The 19,350-nt window shown below is 30.7% G+C and overlaps 2 protein-coding genes across 2 annotated transcripts; one reads left to right on the forward strand and one right to left on the reverse strand.

The window, feature by feature from the left end:
• On the reverse strand, positions 1–249 carry LOC111693199 (putative gustatory receptor 2a). The gene has a single exon (XM_023457430.1). The coding sequence runs from the start codon at positions 247–249 to the stop codon at positions 1–3; it is 249 nt and encodes an 82-aa protein (XP_023313198.1).
• Positions 250–6,893: 6,644 nt separating this feature from the next.
• LOC108907915 (gustatory receptor 68a-like) lies at positions 6,894–11,384 on the forward strand. Its single transcript, XM_018711754.1, has 2 exons — positions 6,894–7,769; positions 11,118–11,384. Exons 1-2 carry the CDS (start codon positions 6,894–6,896, stop codon positions 11,382–11,384), a joined length of 1,143 nt encoding a protein of 380 aa, XP_018567270.1.
• Positions 11,385–19,350: the final 7,966 nt, after the last annotated feature.

The raw sequence follows: 19,350 nt of genomic DNA on the forward strand, positions 1-19,350 counted from the left end.
TTACATTTGCTCAAATTGTACAATTACAATAAAATACGTAGTGGTGGTTCCGAAAAGAGCGAAAAGTGTTTTACAGTTCACCTCAAAAAATCCAGCAGCAGTGAAGGCTGGCTTGTTGTTGACAATTTGATTTGCTAGATTCAGCAGCTCTTGTTTCTCTACGGAAAATGTGGGAAAATACGCTTGGTACTTGTAACAAGTGGAGGCCAGTTTTCCTGCTTCTTTTATAGCCCAGTCGCAGCTAAACATAATCAAAATGGGACCAATCTGAAGAGTATAAATATATATTACAGTTTTCATATTTAATACACTAGTTACTTTTAGTTTTAATTAATAAACTTATATATATTTTGTTTTAATTTGTTTTTATGCGAATAAGCTTTCGCAATATTTTATTGCTTCAATCACAAAGAAAGCTATCCACTATTTGGATAAAAACTGACCCAAACATAGATTTTCTAATCAGATATTTTGTTTTCTTTTCTACTTCTGTAAGTCAACTTTGTATTTTAATTCCTTTTTTTTACTATATTCTGTTTGTTTACAACTTTATTTTATTAAACAAATTTTAAAAGATAAAGCTGGACTCTTACCACGGATACAATTCCTATTGATATTAAGGGGATCGCTATGTGACTGGAAATGATGTTCACGTTTCCCTTTTCTCTAAAACGGAGCATATTAATAAGGTCAAACGACAATACTTGTAAGACAACTGCAAGTATTACGATGAGATGAAGTTCCCAACCAAAAATCTTGTTAAAATTATTAACTATCTCGTTCATCAGTCCGTATAACTCAGACACCTTTCGAGCACATTTACCGACATCTTCGGTGGGTGCAATGCACTTTTTAATTAAAAAATCATTGAGATCCTGATATTTGCACTTGATTGCCAGAATTAAATTGTACATTATTATTCCTCTTAATTGCACGATATAGAAAAGGAAGCATGCGTACACCAGAAACACCACCGAAACTTCTTTAAGTCCATTGAACACTAAGGTCACCAAATTAATCATGATCAGTAAATTTAACAGTAAATACTGAAGGTAAAAGTTCCGAATAAAACTGTTCTCAATTCTTGTTTCTGTGTTGAAATACCTTTCGAGGTGGGTAAAACTTCTGAATAGGTATTTCCATTGGTTCAAGTTCCAAAATGCGGAACCTAAAGAGGATACTACGAACACGATCGCCATTACGCATACTGCAATAAGGCCCAGCAAAAATTCGAAAATTTTAAAAGCATTTGGCTTTTTAGATAACGCGCTATAAATACCAAAGAAAAGTAGACCAACTGAGATGATAAAAATCGTTAAATTGTAGAGTTGGTGGAATACTTTTCTTAAGATTTTCTCTTTATCAAAATCATAGCTCGGCATAATTGCTAGAAACAGTCCATTTTTTAGTATAGGTTCCATAAATCTTATACTTCTCCTACTGTATGAAATATACTTCATGGTGCTGTGAACAGTGGTAGATGTAAGCCACGAATTTTATGAAATACTCTTCTGTTACTGATCGATTTATTTATTTTCTACTTAAACATAAGCAATAGGAACAATTTCTTTAACCTCCAAACTGCTGGAAGCTACGATGTTTATTCAATTAGCTCAAGAGGTTCCAATAGTTGGAAGTAAAAGCATTTTTTTAGATTAAAAATGTTGTTGTTCGGCAAATTTGATGAAGATATTCATCATCAATTCTGTTAGGTAATATTGATAATGGAAATAATCATTTTAAAAAAGTAAAACGTAAAATAAATTGAATATCGAACAGTATTTAATTGTATACGAGATATTTCGTGGTTATTTAGACAAATCCGGATCAGAGCTTTAATAAAAAATATTTATTCAAAGACAAAATTAAAATATTGTTATATTAATATAACAGAAGTTGGTTCGTTGTTGATAATTTGATTGGTCGGCTGTTGCAATTCCAGATCATGAACAATTCTTATCTAGGTACTAGCCTTAGCCTGCAATCTTTCCCCCGCCCTTGTTATTCTCGGGCTAAGCTCCGTGAGGGCGGACCCGCTATCAGAACCCCACATCGATATCGATTTCGATTCTTACTATTTGTTCTAAGACTGCCGAGGCCTGTAACGCTTCTTAGGCAATAGTGGTCGCCTGAGACCTTGCTTTCTTAATTGGTCGCATCCAACGCTTCCAAATGTCTCGTTTTTCTTTGCTGCCGCCAACTTCAGTAATGGATAAACAAATTTATAAAAAAATCCCTTTATTTACTTTTCTAAATTCCTTAACAGATACTATAAAAATTGAAACAAAAAAAGTATTGCTTTATAGACATTTATTGGACTTTTCAAAATAATTTTTCACACAATTTTTAAGTTAGTTTGTGAAATGCGTTATATAATTCATGTGCTTTCAACTATTAAGTATTTGAAGGTGAAGCTACGAACGATGCAGTTTATGTTTGATTGAACTGTAAAATTACAATAAAATAGGTTGTAGTGGTTCCAAGTAGAGCAAAAAGGGTTCTACAGTTCACCTCAAAAAAGCCTGCGGCTGTGAAAATTGGTCTATTGTTGATAATTTGACCCGCAAGATTAAGCAACTCTTGTTTTTCCTCAGAAAACGTTGGGAAATAAGCTTGGTACTTGTAGCAGGTAGCCCCTAGTTTTTCTGCCTCTTTTACAGCCAAATCGCAGCTAAACATAACTAGAACAGGACCAGCCTGAAAAAAAAATGTTTATAGAATGGGACGAATTAACATAGCTAAACATTTATTAAAATAGTGTCAAATATTTGCAGATTATTGCTTCAAAGTTATATCGTACAGAAGATGTGTAGATGCGAAATATTCACAATCTTTCACACAATCTATTCACACGATGTGTGCGTTTTGTTTTTTTTACGAATGTAACATACTTAAAGTATTGATGGTAGAAATATTTGACAAGTAACCGCATCATCTGGAGCCCGTTTGCTACTAGAAACAAAATGTTGTAATACTGGTGTATATTAATCGAAGCAGATTAAAAGTGGTTTCTCTTTTCACAAAGTGCAATTTCAATGCAACCTAATATAGTCAATTGTAAATACTTTTCTGCATTTAGCTTACCATGGAGACAATTGTCATGATGATGATGTTTACAAGCAGTTGTACTGGAAGGGTGATAGATTCATTAACAATTTTGTAATAAAATGTCTTAGTAAAATTGAAGCATTCCAGAACTATAAACGTAGAGTGAAATATGAAAAGTAGAAGATCCCACCCAAAAAGTCTATTAAAAATATCAACAGTTTCCCCTGTCAATTGATACAAATAAGAAACCTTCGCGACAGATTTAGGTATTTCTGAAATTCTGCTGCGACATGCTTTGACCAAGAAACGATTCAAATCCTGATATTTACACTTAATAGCAAGAACTATATTGTACACTATGGTGATTTTAATAAACTTCATATACTGCAGGTACAAATAAAAAGTATCTACTACCAGAATCAGTGATGTTGGATGGCTTACATAGAGGAACCAAGGAACGAATGAATTTGCTAGAGCCATTATTATAATTACGTGAGTTAGAAAAAATTGAAAATGGAAATTCTTCAGCAGGGACATTTCTATAACTTTTTCTGTTTTCAAACCGTCTTCAACTGCACAGAAATATTGAAACAGCCGCCCCCAGTGTCTCATGTTCCAGAATGCAGAACTAGCCGTAGTTACTATGCACAACATATACATCATAAACTGAGAAAACAAAAAAAGAATTAAGGCAAATACAGTGTAGGTCATATTCAAGTTTGCCCAGTAAAAGTACTGCTGGCAAAAGAAAGCACATATTATTACAAAAGCTAGCGTCGAGCAATACAACTTATACAGATTTTGTTTAAGAAAAACCTTTTTGCCGAAATCGTAATTTGGTGCTATTCCCATAAAAGTTAGATACTGGTAAGTTAGTTGTAAAAAATTGTAATTCTGTCTACTGCTTGTAAAACTCATATTGCTTAACCTTCTAACGTATTTGGTGCTAGTATTACAAATGCCGACAAATTTATTGGAGTTCTATTAGTTGATTGAATTGAAAATACATTTGATTACGGACGTACACGTAATGTTAATCTGAAATAAATTAAGTCACCATTTCATTAAATGGAAAACCATTTGCCTGCCTATCTGCTCGTAGACATAGAGATGATTAATTTTAAAAGGAACTAAAAAATATGCTGAGAAATACTTTCTAAGGGGCTGAAACACCTTAATTAAGAACTCCTTGAATATTGTTTTTTTGTTCATAACATCTCCAAAATTGGCAAAAACTCTTCCGTTTTCTGATCAAAACATTTGAAGTTTTAAACAATTGTACAGAAAAAAATATTGCAATGTTTACGTTGATATAAACATATCTTTTTTTAGTTTTACAAGTGTTGTTTCAAGAAAAACTGTTTTTTTTTAATTAGATCATCAAAAAATGGGACGATTTTTTATTAAGTACGCCTACTCTCATTTGTTTTTGACATTCAAAGCTCTAAAGATGATTTTTTTAAATCAAATTTTGGCTATATCTTTCTAAAAGTTATATATTGCAATAAAATGTTATACATAATACCCAATTTATTTCCTGAAAATTCCAAACTGGGAAATCAAAGGGTGTAGCAGATTAAGCATATGAATATTGCACCAGCGTCTAACGAAGAGTTCTTACATTGTATTTATTGTTCTTCGTCCCTCGGATTTTGCTAAATTTGTAATAGTAACAAAGAAAAAAAAATAAATGGGGCAACTTACCAAAGATATCATTGTTAAAGTCAGTGTGAATATTAATATGGTGGCTGAATCGTGGATAGAGCAGTATTTGAATAAATAATCCATAAAGCAAGTAAAACATGCCAGCTCCATCACAAGGGTCTGCATAAAGCTCAACAGGAGTTCCCAACCAAAAAGTTTATTAAAGTTACTAATAACTACACCCATTAGATCATATAAAGCGAATACATTTCGGACAGTTAGTTTTACATATTTCTGTATTAACACCACCGCCCCTTAATTAAAAATCAATTTAAATCTTGATGCTTGCATTTAATTGCCAAAATTAAGTTACTTGTCACCAACATTTTCACGAAATGTCGAACATGGTGAAATAAATACAAACATGCTCCACCAACAAAAGTGAAAATGTATCATTTGAAATGATAAGTCCATTCGTAAATATAACTGTTTATTTTATTATAAAAAATGTAACAGATAGGAACAGTTGAAAATGATGACTCTTCATCAAATTTTTGTCCAGGTGTTTTCGGTGTTAAAATATTTTTCTAAGTGTTAAAAATAATTCAAGAAATGTTTCCATCGATTTAGATTCCAAAAAGCGGAACCTAAGGAAGAAATAGCTAGAACCACAATCATATTGCATTCCTAGAATACTGTTAATCCATGTAATATGACAATTGATATTTTACTAATTAAAAAGAAGTTGTTGTACCAGACCAAACGGGTCACACTGACCAAGATGCTAACAGATACTGCAGAATATATCCTGTACATATTTCTTCATATGATTTTTTTTCTCCCAAAATCATAATTTGGAATGACAGCCAAAAATGTTCCAAGTTTCATTAAAACGTTTATGAACCTTATATACTTTCTACTATATGAGAGATTCTTCATATTACGTTTCCACTGTTTTGCGATCTTGATTAGTTATCCAAGTCAAGGTTTTAGTGGGATAAAGATCAATAAATAAAAGAACACTATGTTTTAAATCATTGCCAACGTTTCGGTGTTATTTTACACCATCCTCAGGGCTCTAAAATACAATGTTTTGAACAAAATTCGTTAAGGTATTAAAATAAAAAACAAATACATTTACAATAATTCAAAAAAATTGTTCCTGTCACAATTACCGTAAAACTCGAAAAAGAAAAATTCTAAAACAGCTCTAGCCTATTGTTTGTATTTTGGAGCCCTGAGGATGGTCTAAAATAACACCGAAACGTTGGCAATGATTTAAAATATAGTGTTCTTTTATTTATTGATCCTTATCCCACTAAAACCTTGACGTCATATTGTTCTAAATACCTATAGCACGTTATTTCAGTTAGTTATGGTCGAAAAGTATATCGATAACTGACAGTGCATCTATTAAATTGTATTAAAGTGTATGCTAGCAGTATATCCTTTTTCACCACATTAAAATATGAAAACTGTTACGGGATGTAAAGAATATTAGTTTTAATATTTTATACTAATACTTTCTGTGAAGTTCCATTTACCTAATAATATTTTTTCTACACTATACTTGAAAGAAATTCGGTACATTATTCATCGCTTTGATAGTTCCTAGTTACTGGTTACTTTGTAAATTCCTAAAAATTTTACAAATGAAAAAACAATTTATTATAGAGGCTTGTAGAAAATATGAGCTACACAAATTGAAATTTAAAGTTAATGATTTTGATTTACAACTTTGCGAGAATTCGTAGTTCTGCCAAAACCTTATGAAATATGCAAAACATATATGAATCTCCGACGAAAAACCTGTATAACCCCATCTTTTTTATCAAAAAATAAAGTCAACGTGAGATTTTGAATTAGATTGAATATGGCCAAAGCAAAAATTTAATAAACATTACTCCATCAACGTCTACAATGTTATCCACCGGTATTGTTACAGACAGACAGAAATTGTTGTCATTACAATGACGTCGTAGAAAAAATATGCAACTCGCCAGTCAGTAACCGAATCTTTATCAGTTGATATCCCATATATTTGGTGGACAGAACGAGCTGATCGCACATATATTTTTAATTAAAAATATCTTTTAATCTATTCTCCGGCTACAAATGAATTGATCCAAACACAACAAAGCAGATCTGCTTTTGATAATACATAATTTACATAATATCAGTTATCTCCGAACTACCAAAACATGTGGGGTCTGAAACACAATCCGAAGCTTGATATTTTTATTCTACTCAAACAATTCAAATTGGGTAACATTCTGGGTATAACGCCAGTTTTCTTCGATACGAACTGCAAGAAAAGGATAATGATATCAAAAGTTTATCCGGTTGTGCTAACCACAGTTTTCATGACGTCATGTGTCGTTACTGTTACAGAAAGAAGGGAGCATTTATATAGAAAGCAAAAAATCACTGAAACGATCATCGATATAGGCCAGTGTGCTTCGCAAACCATTTTCGTCACGGTGTGTTTATTGGGAGCACTAACTAAGAGCAACAATTGGAAACTGTTATTCATTCGTATAAGAGAAATAGAAAGCAAGCTGAACCACACTGATTTCGAAGTGAAGAAAAGTTTATTGTTAAACAACATCAACATGATCATTTATCATGCCATGTTCTTGTTGTTACACATATATGAGTCTTACGATTGGATAACTACTGGTCGTCCCTCCGCAATATACACCTACATTATCTGCAGGATCGGTCTGTACTATCAACTGTTCGAGCTGATCTTCATTTGCAAGATTACAAGGATGCTGAGAAGGAGATATGATTATTTGCTGGGGATTCTCAATGAGACCATTATTGGAAACACTTTGTCATGTTTGACTCGAACTAGGTTGAATTGGAATCTGAACGATATTTTCGGTTTGTACAAGATATTGTACAGCATTGTGCAGCAATTCAACGCTATCTTTGGATGGCAGATTTTTTTTATCTTACAGTGTACTGTACTAGAAGTTTTGAACAGTATAAATAGTGTCCTCAGCCACGCTCAGACTGGCGAGTTGGATATAAGTGCATTAGTTACCAACCTGGTTTGTTCCATGGTTTATATTGTAAGTTTCTTCTTCAATTGTAATACTTGGATCATTGTCTTATAACCAGTCAGTCATGTAAACTGTATCGTAAATTATCCTAGAAGGGTTAATCAACATTTTCATTATCCACCCCAGTAATAACATGATAATTACTTGATTAAATGAATATTTATTAGGATATAATCATAACTATAAATACAATTAGTAATTATTGTTGTGAAATACGAAGTGGTTATAAATAACATACTAACAACATCTTTATTTACTATAATGCATAGATTCTATTAAAATAGTGAGATTATACCGTAAACGAATGTTAAAAACGGTTTATGGAAAATGCGTGTGTGCAAAAATCTCGTAAGGATACTAAAATCTACAACTGATCAGTTACGACAATTAATTACTAAATTCATTAAAAAGATGTTGGTTACTGCTTATCCTCAAATATTATGCAAATTCATTATTTTTAAGTGGAGTCGTTAATAACTTGTTTACTAGAGTTTGTTTGTTGACTTTCTTTATCATGTTGGTGGTTTCGGAATACAAATCACTTTTATCCAATATTAACTGAAATAAAACTGCTGAATGTTCTTTTTTTACTTTAGCATTTTAATTCCGAAACTGCGTTGTTCTTTATTTGTCAACTTTTACTTTAGGTGCCTTATTCTCCTGTCGTATCCACAATCCTATTTTAAAGTATGCCTCTTTTATTATTTGTCTTTGTAAAAAAGGTACTTCAAAAAGGCACCCTTATTTTTTATGTACTATTTCGAAAATATATTGTTGTTAGTCCAGGGAACGAAGAGAAAAATAGGGTAAAATCTCGGAATACTTTCGGATAGATCCGATTTTTATGAAATTAGGAATTAAGCTTATTTCACTCTGCATAATTGGACGGCGTTATGCAGAAAGCTACCAACCCACAATATACCAGATATTGAGTTAGGTGCATATTTGGTTAATAAAATACGCATTCTGCATTCTGTAAAAACCTACCAAGCCTCAATAAATTATATACCCTATAAAACTATAAAATGCTAACCCACATTATGTATTTTGTCGAAACTTTTAATTTGCAGAAACCTACCAACCCACTTGGTATTATACTTATAATTTGCAGAAACCTACCAACCCACTTGGTTTTACTTTAATATAGTGCCAGATGCACTCAAGTGGATTGTTAGCTTTCTGCAAATATCAATTACAATCAATCAAAATAGGAAAACAAGAGCCATTTCGGCTAATGATACAGCAACATGATTTTTCACAACCCTATCAAAAAATTTCGATCAAAAAATCTTCTCGAGGTAGACCTGGTAACGAAGAAATTTTTAGTGACTTAATACCACTGTGGCCCAACGGAAAGCCTATCGCTGATGCGAAATTGCAGAATTTAAAGGAAATGATGCATCTTATTCCTGCAGATGCATTGCCTTTTTATCAAAATTTAGGGTTACAATGTTGAAGATTTAGATTTTGAAGTGGACGATGTAGAATAAAATAAAAACTTTATAAAATTAATAGTTTGGAATTTCATTATCTTGTTTTTTGATAAATAAAAATAATTATTTTTCATACTACTTTTGCTTTAATTCAAAATTATTGGTATTAGTTCCCAGTTTTGCAAAATGCAAAAACCTACCAACCCACAAAAAGTCGCCATTTTTACCTTTATTTTGTATATAAAATATTTAAACATATATAAAATATCAAAAGACCTATCTTGAATCAAAAGAAAATTACAAAGTAGTATTTAAACATCCTATAGATTTTTTAAATTAATAGAAACTTTAGAGTTGATTATCTCGGTTTGTCACTATTGTGGGTTGGTAGCTTTCTGCATAACGCCATCCAATTACCCCTTATGCTAAAAAACTGAATAGGTAAATATAAAAATAGGTGCTATATAAACTAAAATCATATCTTCATATATAGAATAAATATTGTTTTAAACTGTGGGTTATAATTTACGTTATTTTTATAAAGTTTCAACCCTTAAAAAACACCCTTAATGATAAAAATATAAAATTAACAGTTTCTTTGACCTTAAAATACTTTTATGGCGCGTATATCTCGGCGTATATTATAGATAGAAATATTTTCAATAGTTTATGGTATTATTAATAATTTATTACAATATTTCAACCCTTAAAAAACTACCCCTAATAAGAAGATATTAAAAAACAGTTTAAAATGATTTGATAGTACAAACAGGATAAATTAAATTCTTTTACCTGTTTATATAATTATAATACAATTTACAATTTATCGCATTGTTTTAACCCTTAAAAACCACCCCCAATGATAAAATATAATAATCCAATAAACAATGTAAAGTAATTTTTTTCGTAACAACTTTCTGGTGATTTACTTTAATTTATGCAATATGCAAAATAATTATTTCTCATTATTTTTTATATGCCAAAAATCATAATTAATTTCAAATTTTCAAATATACTTATATACTTATATTATTTTATTATGTTAATTACAAACTTCTAGCAGCGACATCTCTGTTAATTTTCATCCTACACAAATAAAAAAAAACTTAAGTATTCTGTAAAAAAAAAACAAAATTTTTGTACTCTTGAATATTTTTCGTATCTTTTTCATTTTTAAGTTATTTTCAAAAATATGTTATATTTTTTGGAATTAAAAAAATTTCAATAAAAACGTAATATTTTCAAAAATATGCATTTTAAACCGCTTAAACTTGTATAATATATTTTTAGCACATAAATAATGTAAATTATAGAAGGATTACCTTTAATTTTGAATCTCGTGAAAAATTCATCAGTTTTTGTACTGATTTTTTTCCGAAAAAGCGAATTAACAGTTTTATTTTGATCATAACTCTGTTAATTTTTATGCAAATGATTTAAAGTCAAGTTCATTTTTTCATTTTATTATTTAAGTACTTTAAAAAATGCCCTGTGCATTTTTCTTGAAAAATATAATTTTTTGTAGTTATTTTACGTTAAATGCTTCCAATTTAGTTTGTGGCGGACATGAAATTATCAAACGGTTTTTTTTCATAGAATGTCTATTTTCCGAGTTATTCGAGACAAACTACAGAAAAACGTCTTTTTTTTAGTAAAACATGTACATTTTCAATCACCAATAACTCAGAAAATATCGACTTATCGAAAAATGTTCATAAGATACTTTTTGCTTAAAATTGATTGCTTTATCAGGGTTATTTTCAATATTTTATTTTTCACCCCCTAGAAGGGGTGGCTTCCACCCCCTGGGCAAAAGCGCCCATCGGCACCATATAACCCTTGGTTCCCTGGACTGTTTCATTATTAGGCACAAATTGTTAATTGATATACTCATATTTATTCAGACTTGCTGAACATTTTTCAGGTTTCTACAGTTGTGATTGTAATGTCCTGTGACGGAGTGGAGCAGAGCGGGAAGCAAATTGGCAAAATCTGCTTTCTGCATCAAGAACCACTAGACAAGTCTTCCCTTAAAGAAGAGTTGGTTCTGTTTACTAAAATCACAAAAGAACTGGCACCTACTTTTTCAGCAGCTGGATTCTTTACAATAAATCAATCAGTGTTACCAACACTTTTTTCTACTGTTAGCACATATCTAATTATTATTATACAATTTAATATGACACTGTAAACCTATGTCGACAGTGATAATAATTAAATAAAAATGTATACTATTCAATTTCTAAATTTCATGTTTTGAATTAATGGATGTTTGATGAAAAACTGCAAGTATTATCATTGTTCTGAACCTATTACAACATTAGTCACGTTTTGAGACTGTAACTGTAAGGAATATAAAGATCTAAATTGTATTACGACAATCATGTAAGTAGTTATGGTAGAAAATAGAGAAAGCATTAAATATCTGTTGATCTCGAAAAATTCAGCGGCACTAATCTTCGACTGCACTTTAAATGTGGTCTGCAACTTGTCTACTTCTTCAGCCAGCTTGGATCGTAAGGGGAGAGATGCTTTCAATTTATAGCAATTTTCTTCGAATTTGTCTGATGCCTTGAGTACATTATCACATGCAGAAATTATTCGCAAAAGTAATCCCTAAAAACAAAGATATTTTTGACTGTCTGAAAAGTACTTTTCATAAGATATCGACAGTATTAGTAAGGGTACCATAAAATAGTTTGCTATCTGTGACTTGTAGTCTGGCAAGTAATATCCATTTCTAAATTTAATTTACAGTAAAAGGGTTACTTCGAGTATAATTTTTGTATAAGAGTGACATTAAAAAGTTTATTGGTGAAGCTTCTAGTCTGTCTTTTTTGCCATAATCATTCTATTTTGAAGTACCTACATTAAGAGACAAATAATGTCTTAGGGTAAATTTAAAAAACATTATTATGGAAATCAATTACTTCAACCAAACAAATTACAAATACATTAATAAATGTGAATGTTAATACAGATTAAATGTAAATCAAATGTCATCCCAACCAAAGGGTTTCCAATCCAATAGACGTGTTAGAACTTTAAAATGGCAACGCTGGCAACTTTGTTTATTATATTGCGGTTATTATTTATCAAATGAACGCTATTTAGTCGAGTATTTAACTTAAGTAATTTTACTTACCACAGTTCCAAAAAAATAATACCCAATTATTATTTGAGGAAATATAGTATTCCGAAAGGCATGCGTTGTTATAAGCGATACACAACCTAGAATTTGTATAAACGACTGTGCTATGAGGAATAACATTGGCCAACCAAAAATCGAATTGAATGTATCAATAACACTATTTATTTCTAAGTAAAGTATTCTAATTTTCTTCATGAGTTTAACTGCATTTTTGGGAGTAGTAGTAATGGAGGTATTAACAAGAAGCATACTGTTGAGATCCTCATACTTGCTCTTGATAGATAACGTGACGCTATAGATGACATTTATCGATATGTACTTTACGTATTGAAGTGATAACATAGGGACATAATAGAGAAAAATAATAGCAGCATTATTCAGAAACTGGAACACAACAAATGTGACAAATACGAAAGATCCACCAATGAAAAACACTAATCGATTTTCTCTTATGGAACTATTTCTTATTCCTCTGGTATTTAAATTTGCTGGGCCCTCCAATCTAGACAACTGATTTATCAACTTGTCATAGGTCTTCAAGTTCCAAAATGATGAACCCAGTGACAAGTTTACGTAAAATACTACTCCTGTTACGTCTATCATAAAATCCATTACTCTCAACGTTATAGGAGCAACTTCGAATATAATAAAACGTTGATACAGAAACACTGCTGAACAAATCGTTACAAAACTTACACTGCACAATGTGAAACATCTATACAATCTTTTATAACACAGTTTTCGGTTTTTGTAATCATAGCTTGGAGCAATTCCAAAGAGAGTTGCCACTCGCGATATAAATTGCAGAGAAAGTATATCTCTTGGACTGTATTCATGTGTTAACTTCATAGTTTAAGAGGGTAATGTGAATAGAGACTCAAACCAATTTTAATCATTAAGAGTAGTGTAGAAGCTAATGTAGATGTAATTTGTTTGATGTTAATACAACGTACTTACGATATGGAATGTAGTTGACAGAGAATTATTGCTGCTATGGCAACAGAAATAATTTGTTTAATTAAATTTGCTGTGTGTTAATCAAATGTCTTCGTTCGCCTTCAATAAACATGCACCACTTTTATATGAATTCACAGTTTTATGTCTCAATTATATATCAAGCAAACATCTACTCGGAAAAAAGATTTATCCAGTGTTAAAACATTCTTGATAGGAACATAATTATTTTGTCACAGCATAGTATTTCTTCCATTTTTAAATAGCAGTTTGGAAGTTGCTTGATTTTCTGTATCTTTCAAATTATTTATGTTTTATTATTAGACATAAATATTTATCAACCGACCACTTTGTGGAGAATACTACTTATGGCTATGTAGGAACAAATATAAAGCGGTTGGATACAGTGCAAGTGCCATTTTAGCAACAATTATTCGTTAGCTACGCTTAAATTAATTTTGTTATTGTACAGAATAGACAGATCTAAACTGTATTACGACGATCAAATAAGTAGTGGCGGTGGAAAATATAGAAAGCAACAGAGATCTATTTATCTCGAAAAATCCAGCAGCGCTAATATTCGATTGCACTTTAAATGTGGCCTGCAACTTGTCTATCTCTTCAGCTGGCTTGGATGTCAAGGGGAAAGATGCTTTCAGTTCAAAACAATTTTGCACAAATTTATGTGATGCCTTGAGTACATTATCGCATCCAGAAATGACTCGCAAAAGTAATCCCTGAAAGTAAAAATATTTATGTTGATATTTATGTAACAAGGCAGTAAAGATTCACTTTATAGAAAGATTTTTTTTATTGGTGTCTATACATTAAAATGCTTACACAAGTCAAAGAAAAACACGAAAGATACAACGTATATAAGCAATACTACACTAAAGCTAAAAAACACATTCAGATAAATATAACGTAAACAGCATAAAAAAGTGAATATTACGAACATACATTAAATATCTAAAAACTGGTCAGCAAGGAACTCATCAAAATTATAAAACGCTTTTCTCTTAAGATATTTTCTAATTCTGGCCTTAAAACAGTCTGAATTTAGTAATCGAATCTCAGATGGAAGTCTATTAAAAAATTTAATGCAAAAATAATTTGTGCCATCTCTGGATTTCGCTAATCTATGAAATTTAGGCCTAATATTGTGTCGCTCTCTTGTATGATGAAAATGAAAACTTTCTTGTCGAACAAATCTATTCTGATTATTTTTTTATATAAATGAGACATTCAAATATATAAACTGACGACATTGTAAGAATATTTAGCAGTTTGAAGTGCTCCCGACAATCATCTCTGTATTTTATTCCAGCGATAATTCTAGATTTTAGATATATAAGAATTAAAGCGAATATCCAGGTGGGTCTGTTAAAGGTATTTTTTTGTCAAGTCCATAAATTTTTTTGTCGGCTACCACTTCTATAATCTTATTGTAATTAATTCTCTCTGGTGCTATGTGGCATTTGTTTCCGATAAAATTAGCAACCTCAATGTGTGATTCTACACAATGCTGCCAACTCTTCGGAATGAAAATGGCGAACAATTCAAATCCTGCGTTATTTTTAAGGCACTTAATTGCAATCATTGAATAATTGGAAGAATATTGAAGAGGAAAAAATTTTAGAATTGAATTTTGCGCAATATACTGTAAGTTAAACATGTTTAAATTTATTACCGATGTTGCAAAATAGCAATAATTGATGAAAAATTGCAAAATAATCAAGTTTTTTGGATAATTTTTAAAAATATTTTAAAATTGCTCCAAGGGCATTCTAATTTTGGTAGAAAAAACTTTAGAGTATAATAAAACAACACGCTAAATTTTATTAAAATCGGTTCTACAGTTCTCGCAAAATAATTTTTTGAAAAAAATTTTGAAATGAAATTTTTGAATTTTCAAAATGTTGCACAGCCTCAAATAAAGCATCTGGATACTTGAAAATTTTTTCACATAGAAAAGACTGCTCAACTTTTCAAATGGTTTTTGAAAAATTGAAATCTGTTGATTACGACAGCCACAGTAAATTTTTAAAGTTTACACTTTATTTTTTATTTTTAAACAATTAGATTACATTTATCAATTTGCAATTTAGTCATCTCGGCTTCTAATGGACCAATTTCGATTTTTTTAAGAAGCGTCTTTCCGAGTACTTTCAAATTAAAATTTTTGGAAAAAACTAAATTGCAAATTGATAAATGTAATCTAATTGTTTATATAAAAAAATGTTATCTTTAAAAATTTACTGTGGCCGTCCTAATCAACCGATTTCAATTTTTCAAAAACCATTTGTAAGGTTGAGCGGTCTTTTCTATGCGAAAAATTTTTCAAGTATCTAGATGCTTTATTTGAGGCTGTACAACATTTTGAAAATTCGAAAATTTTGTTCAAAAAACTATTTTGCGAAAACTATCGAACCGATTTTAATGAAAGTTTGTGTGTTGTTTTATTATACTCTAAAGTTTTTTTACCAAAATTAAAATGCCCTCGGAGCAATTAAAATATTTTACAAAAATTATCCACGAAATTTGATTATTTTGCCTTTCTTTCATCAATTATTGCTATTTTGCAACATCGGTAAGAAATTTAAACATTTTTGACTTACAGTGTATTGTGCAAAATTCAATTCTAAAACTTTTTTCCTCTTCAATATTCTTCCAAAATGCATAGCTTCAAAGATATAAGTAAAAAACTCAGATAAAATAGCTATATTTTAAAAATTTTTAAACATTTTTGCAATTTTGAAAAATCAAAATCGAGAAATAAGTCAAACTGCTGTATTTCAACATGCGATATCTCAAAGACGAAAAATGAAATAGGGATATATCCACGTCCGTTTTAACGAGTAATCGTAGTACTTTAAGACCTCATTAAAGGTTTTAGAAAAAAAAATACTTATTCATGTAACATAACCTCAAATATGTCAAATAATCCCGATTTTTAACACTTTCAGATTAGGATATCTCGAAAATCAGAGCCAATTGAGAAATTTGAACCTCAGATTTGAATTCAGCGCACCAAAATCCTTCGTAAAGGTACATTTTGGCTTCTCTGGTTAGAGGGTCGGTCAAATTTTGTCGGCCTGTGCAACTCTAACATTGAATATAGCACATTTCTTTCATGGGAATATCTAACTAAAGTTCTTCATTCAATCAAAACACCCATGCTGTTTCAAGCCAACGTTATCTAGCTATTTATGGTCTAACTATCTATACTTACCATAGCCATAATCAAATAGTACGAAATAACAATTCGAGCGGATAGAACATCCGGATAAGAATTCGTGGCTAGAAGTGATAAGTAAGTCAAGATTTGAGTAAATGAATGGGCTACGAGAAGCAGCAGTGGCCAACCAAAAAACGAATTAAATGTATCAATGACAGTATTTATCTTCAAGTAAAGTATTCTAACTTTCTTTATGAGTTTCGTTGCACTTTTGGAGGTGACCGTCGTAACGGAGTTGATTTCAAGAAGCATATTATTTAAATCTTTATATTTGATCTCTATGGATAACGTGATGTTATATATTATATCTATCAGAACATACTTTGCGTAGTGAAGTATTATCGGAACAATATAATAGATCAAAACTGTTGATTCAATATGGAAAAGTTGGCATACAATCGATACAAAATATAATAAACATCCGCCAATGAAACATACTAGTGGATTTTTCCTTAAGGTACTATTCTTTGTTCCTCTCGTATTTAAATTCTCCGGGCCTTCCAATCTAGATAATTGAATTACCAACTTGTCCCAGTATCTCATGTTCCAAAATGACGAGCCTAGCGAAGAGGTTAAGTATAATACCAATCCTATCACGTCTACTAGAGAATCCACTACGCTTATGATAACATACTCATCTTTATAATATATAATAAAACGTTGGTATAAAGACACTGCTAAACAGGAGGTCACAACACAAAGGGTGCACAAAGTAAAACATCTGTACAGATTTTTGTAGGTCAGTTTTCTATTTTTGTAATCAAAGCTTGGAATAATTCCAAGAAAAGTCGCCACACGCGATGTGCTCTGCAAAAAGAGAATGTCTCTTGGACTATACCCATATTTTGACCACATACTTTAAAATGTAAAATGTGAATATGAAGTCTGAACCAGTTCTAATCATTAAAGTGGTGTAGAGCCTAGTGGCAGAGGCAATTTGCTTGATGAGTTTATTTGTATTTACATATGGAGAAGTTTTGCTGTTATGGTAACAATGACTATGTATTTAAAAATGTTTACCGGACATTGAAAAATATTTTTCTTTGTAGATAAGTCTGGATTTTCCTTGTATTGACGCAAAATTTTTTTTTTCGACACAGTAGATGAGAGGTCACGTCATCAATATATTTTTAAATGCATTGTGTAAATTATTTTGCTTTATTTGATAGATTTTTTATTCTCTTTCCAAACATATGAAATTTGTATGGTTTTGCATAACGAAATTTTTGAGAAAAAATGAGAAAACTTTGACCTTAGTTTACATTGCTCGCTTTCTAAATCATATCAAATAGAATCGCCGGAAAAACAACTTTGCATATCGCTATCTGTCACAGATCGGTTTGTTTGTAATTGTTGTCACATTCAAGTTTAATTCACAACAAAATAAATGATTTTAAGTTGATATGGTGCAGGTTTATTATGAATGTAGAAAAAAACAGTGTTGCAGCTTTACAATTATATCGGCAACGTTATTCTAATAGAATGTCCCCTAACAGAAGAAAGTTACTAAACTTGATGCAAATCTAAGACAGTATGGAACGTTAAAGAAGAAAAGAGTTTCTTTAGACATGCTGGCAATGAAAATCAAGAATTAGATTTACTATTACACGAAAATCCGAATACTTTTATATGAGACCACGGTACCTTCCTTGATTTTTCTTTCATTAAGCTTTTATCTACCGAAAATGCACTAAACGGATATTGAAAGTACTTATAGTTAGCTATACAAATTTTTTTTCTCGACTTCACGCTTACGTAAACTATAAATTATTATGAACTTTACGCTTCTATATCTCAGAACCTACATAGTAGAATGCTGTCGTATTTGGCTAAAAAGCAAGGGGTTACGACGTACTTTTTATGTGTGCAATATTTTGTCGATTATATAGAAAATTCCCTGGGTAATAAATAATTGTTTATAGAGTAAACTGTTGAAAAATTAAACAAAATTCTAAATGGTTATAAAAGTGTAAAAATAAGAGTTTTAGTATTGACAATTGTTTATTATGACAAGTAATTAAAAAATTGTGTGCCTTTTCTAAACCTTAATTTAAACCCACGGTACGCGATAACGTTTTTAAAATTTTCTTAATTAACAATCCTGTCGGTCGAAAACCACGCGATCGATAGTTGCAAAATTTTTAGGGTAGAATTGATATATGTTTTATTTGTTCGCAAAATTTCATCAATGTTTATAAATATTACTTATTTTAAAAATTGCTCCAAATATGCATATGATTTTCTACTATTTTTCGCCCATTGCTAATGCAAAATTTCACTTTTCTGATTCGCAGTTGTTCTAACTTTATAGAAAATCGTCAAATAAACAAAAAATAAAAAATGACCTTTTTTATTTAGGGGTTACTTTCAATGTTACAGATAAAAATGTCGAAAAACGGGTAATTTATCGTCCTTTATGTATGTTTGTTCCTCTGAATTGAGGAATTGAGGAACTGAATAGTTTTTTGGAATAGGCAAACTCGGATTGTTATTCTACATAATTTTTGGATTTTTCTGTACAACAAAATAGATGACTTCAAACACAAACGCCAAAGCCAACTTTTACTGCTCTACAAAATTATTTGGAAGAATGAACATTAAATAATATGGACATTCTCATTATCCATATTATTTTCCAACAAGACGGTGCACCTCGACATAAAAATGTAATTCGAAGATGCGAATTATGTATCGAAAGAAATAGACAACAGTTTGAACAGTACTTTTAAATTTCACTATTCATTTTACATTTTTTGTTTGCGTTTAATATTGTATTGTAGAATTTTTTGTTTATTAATACTACTTATTTTTACA

This window comes from Anoplophora glabripennis, unplaced genomic scaffold (assembly GCF_000390285.2).
Source record: "Anoplophora glabripennis isolate ALB-LARVAE unplaced genomic scaffold, Agla_2.0 scaffold78, whole genome shotgun sequence".
In the NCBI taxonomy this organism is placed as follows: Eukaryota; Metazoa; Arthropoda; class Insecta; order Coleoptera; family Cerambycidae; genus Anoplophora; species Anoplophora glabripennis.

Bases quoted from the DNA above. Each gene is read 5' to 3' on its own strand.
- LOC111693199 (XM_023457430.1), bottom strand. From the start codon at position 249: ATGTTTAGCTGCGACTGGGCTATAAAAGAAGCAGGAAAACTGGCCTCC.
- LOC108907915 (XM_018711754.1), top strand. From the start codon at position 6,894: ATGTGGGGTCTGAAACACAATCCGAAGCTTGATATTTTTATTCTACTC. The intron at 7,770-11,117 runs GTAAGTTTCTTC...AACATTTTTCAG, and splicing joins TTTGTTCCATGGTTTATATT to GTTTCTACAGTTGTGATTGT.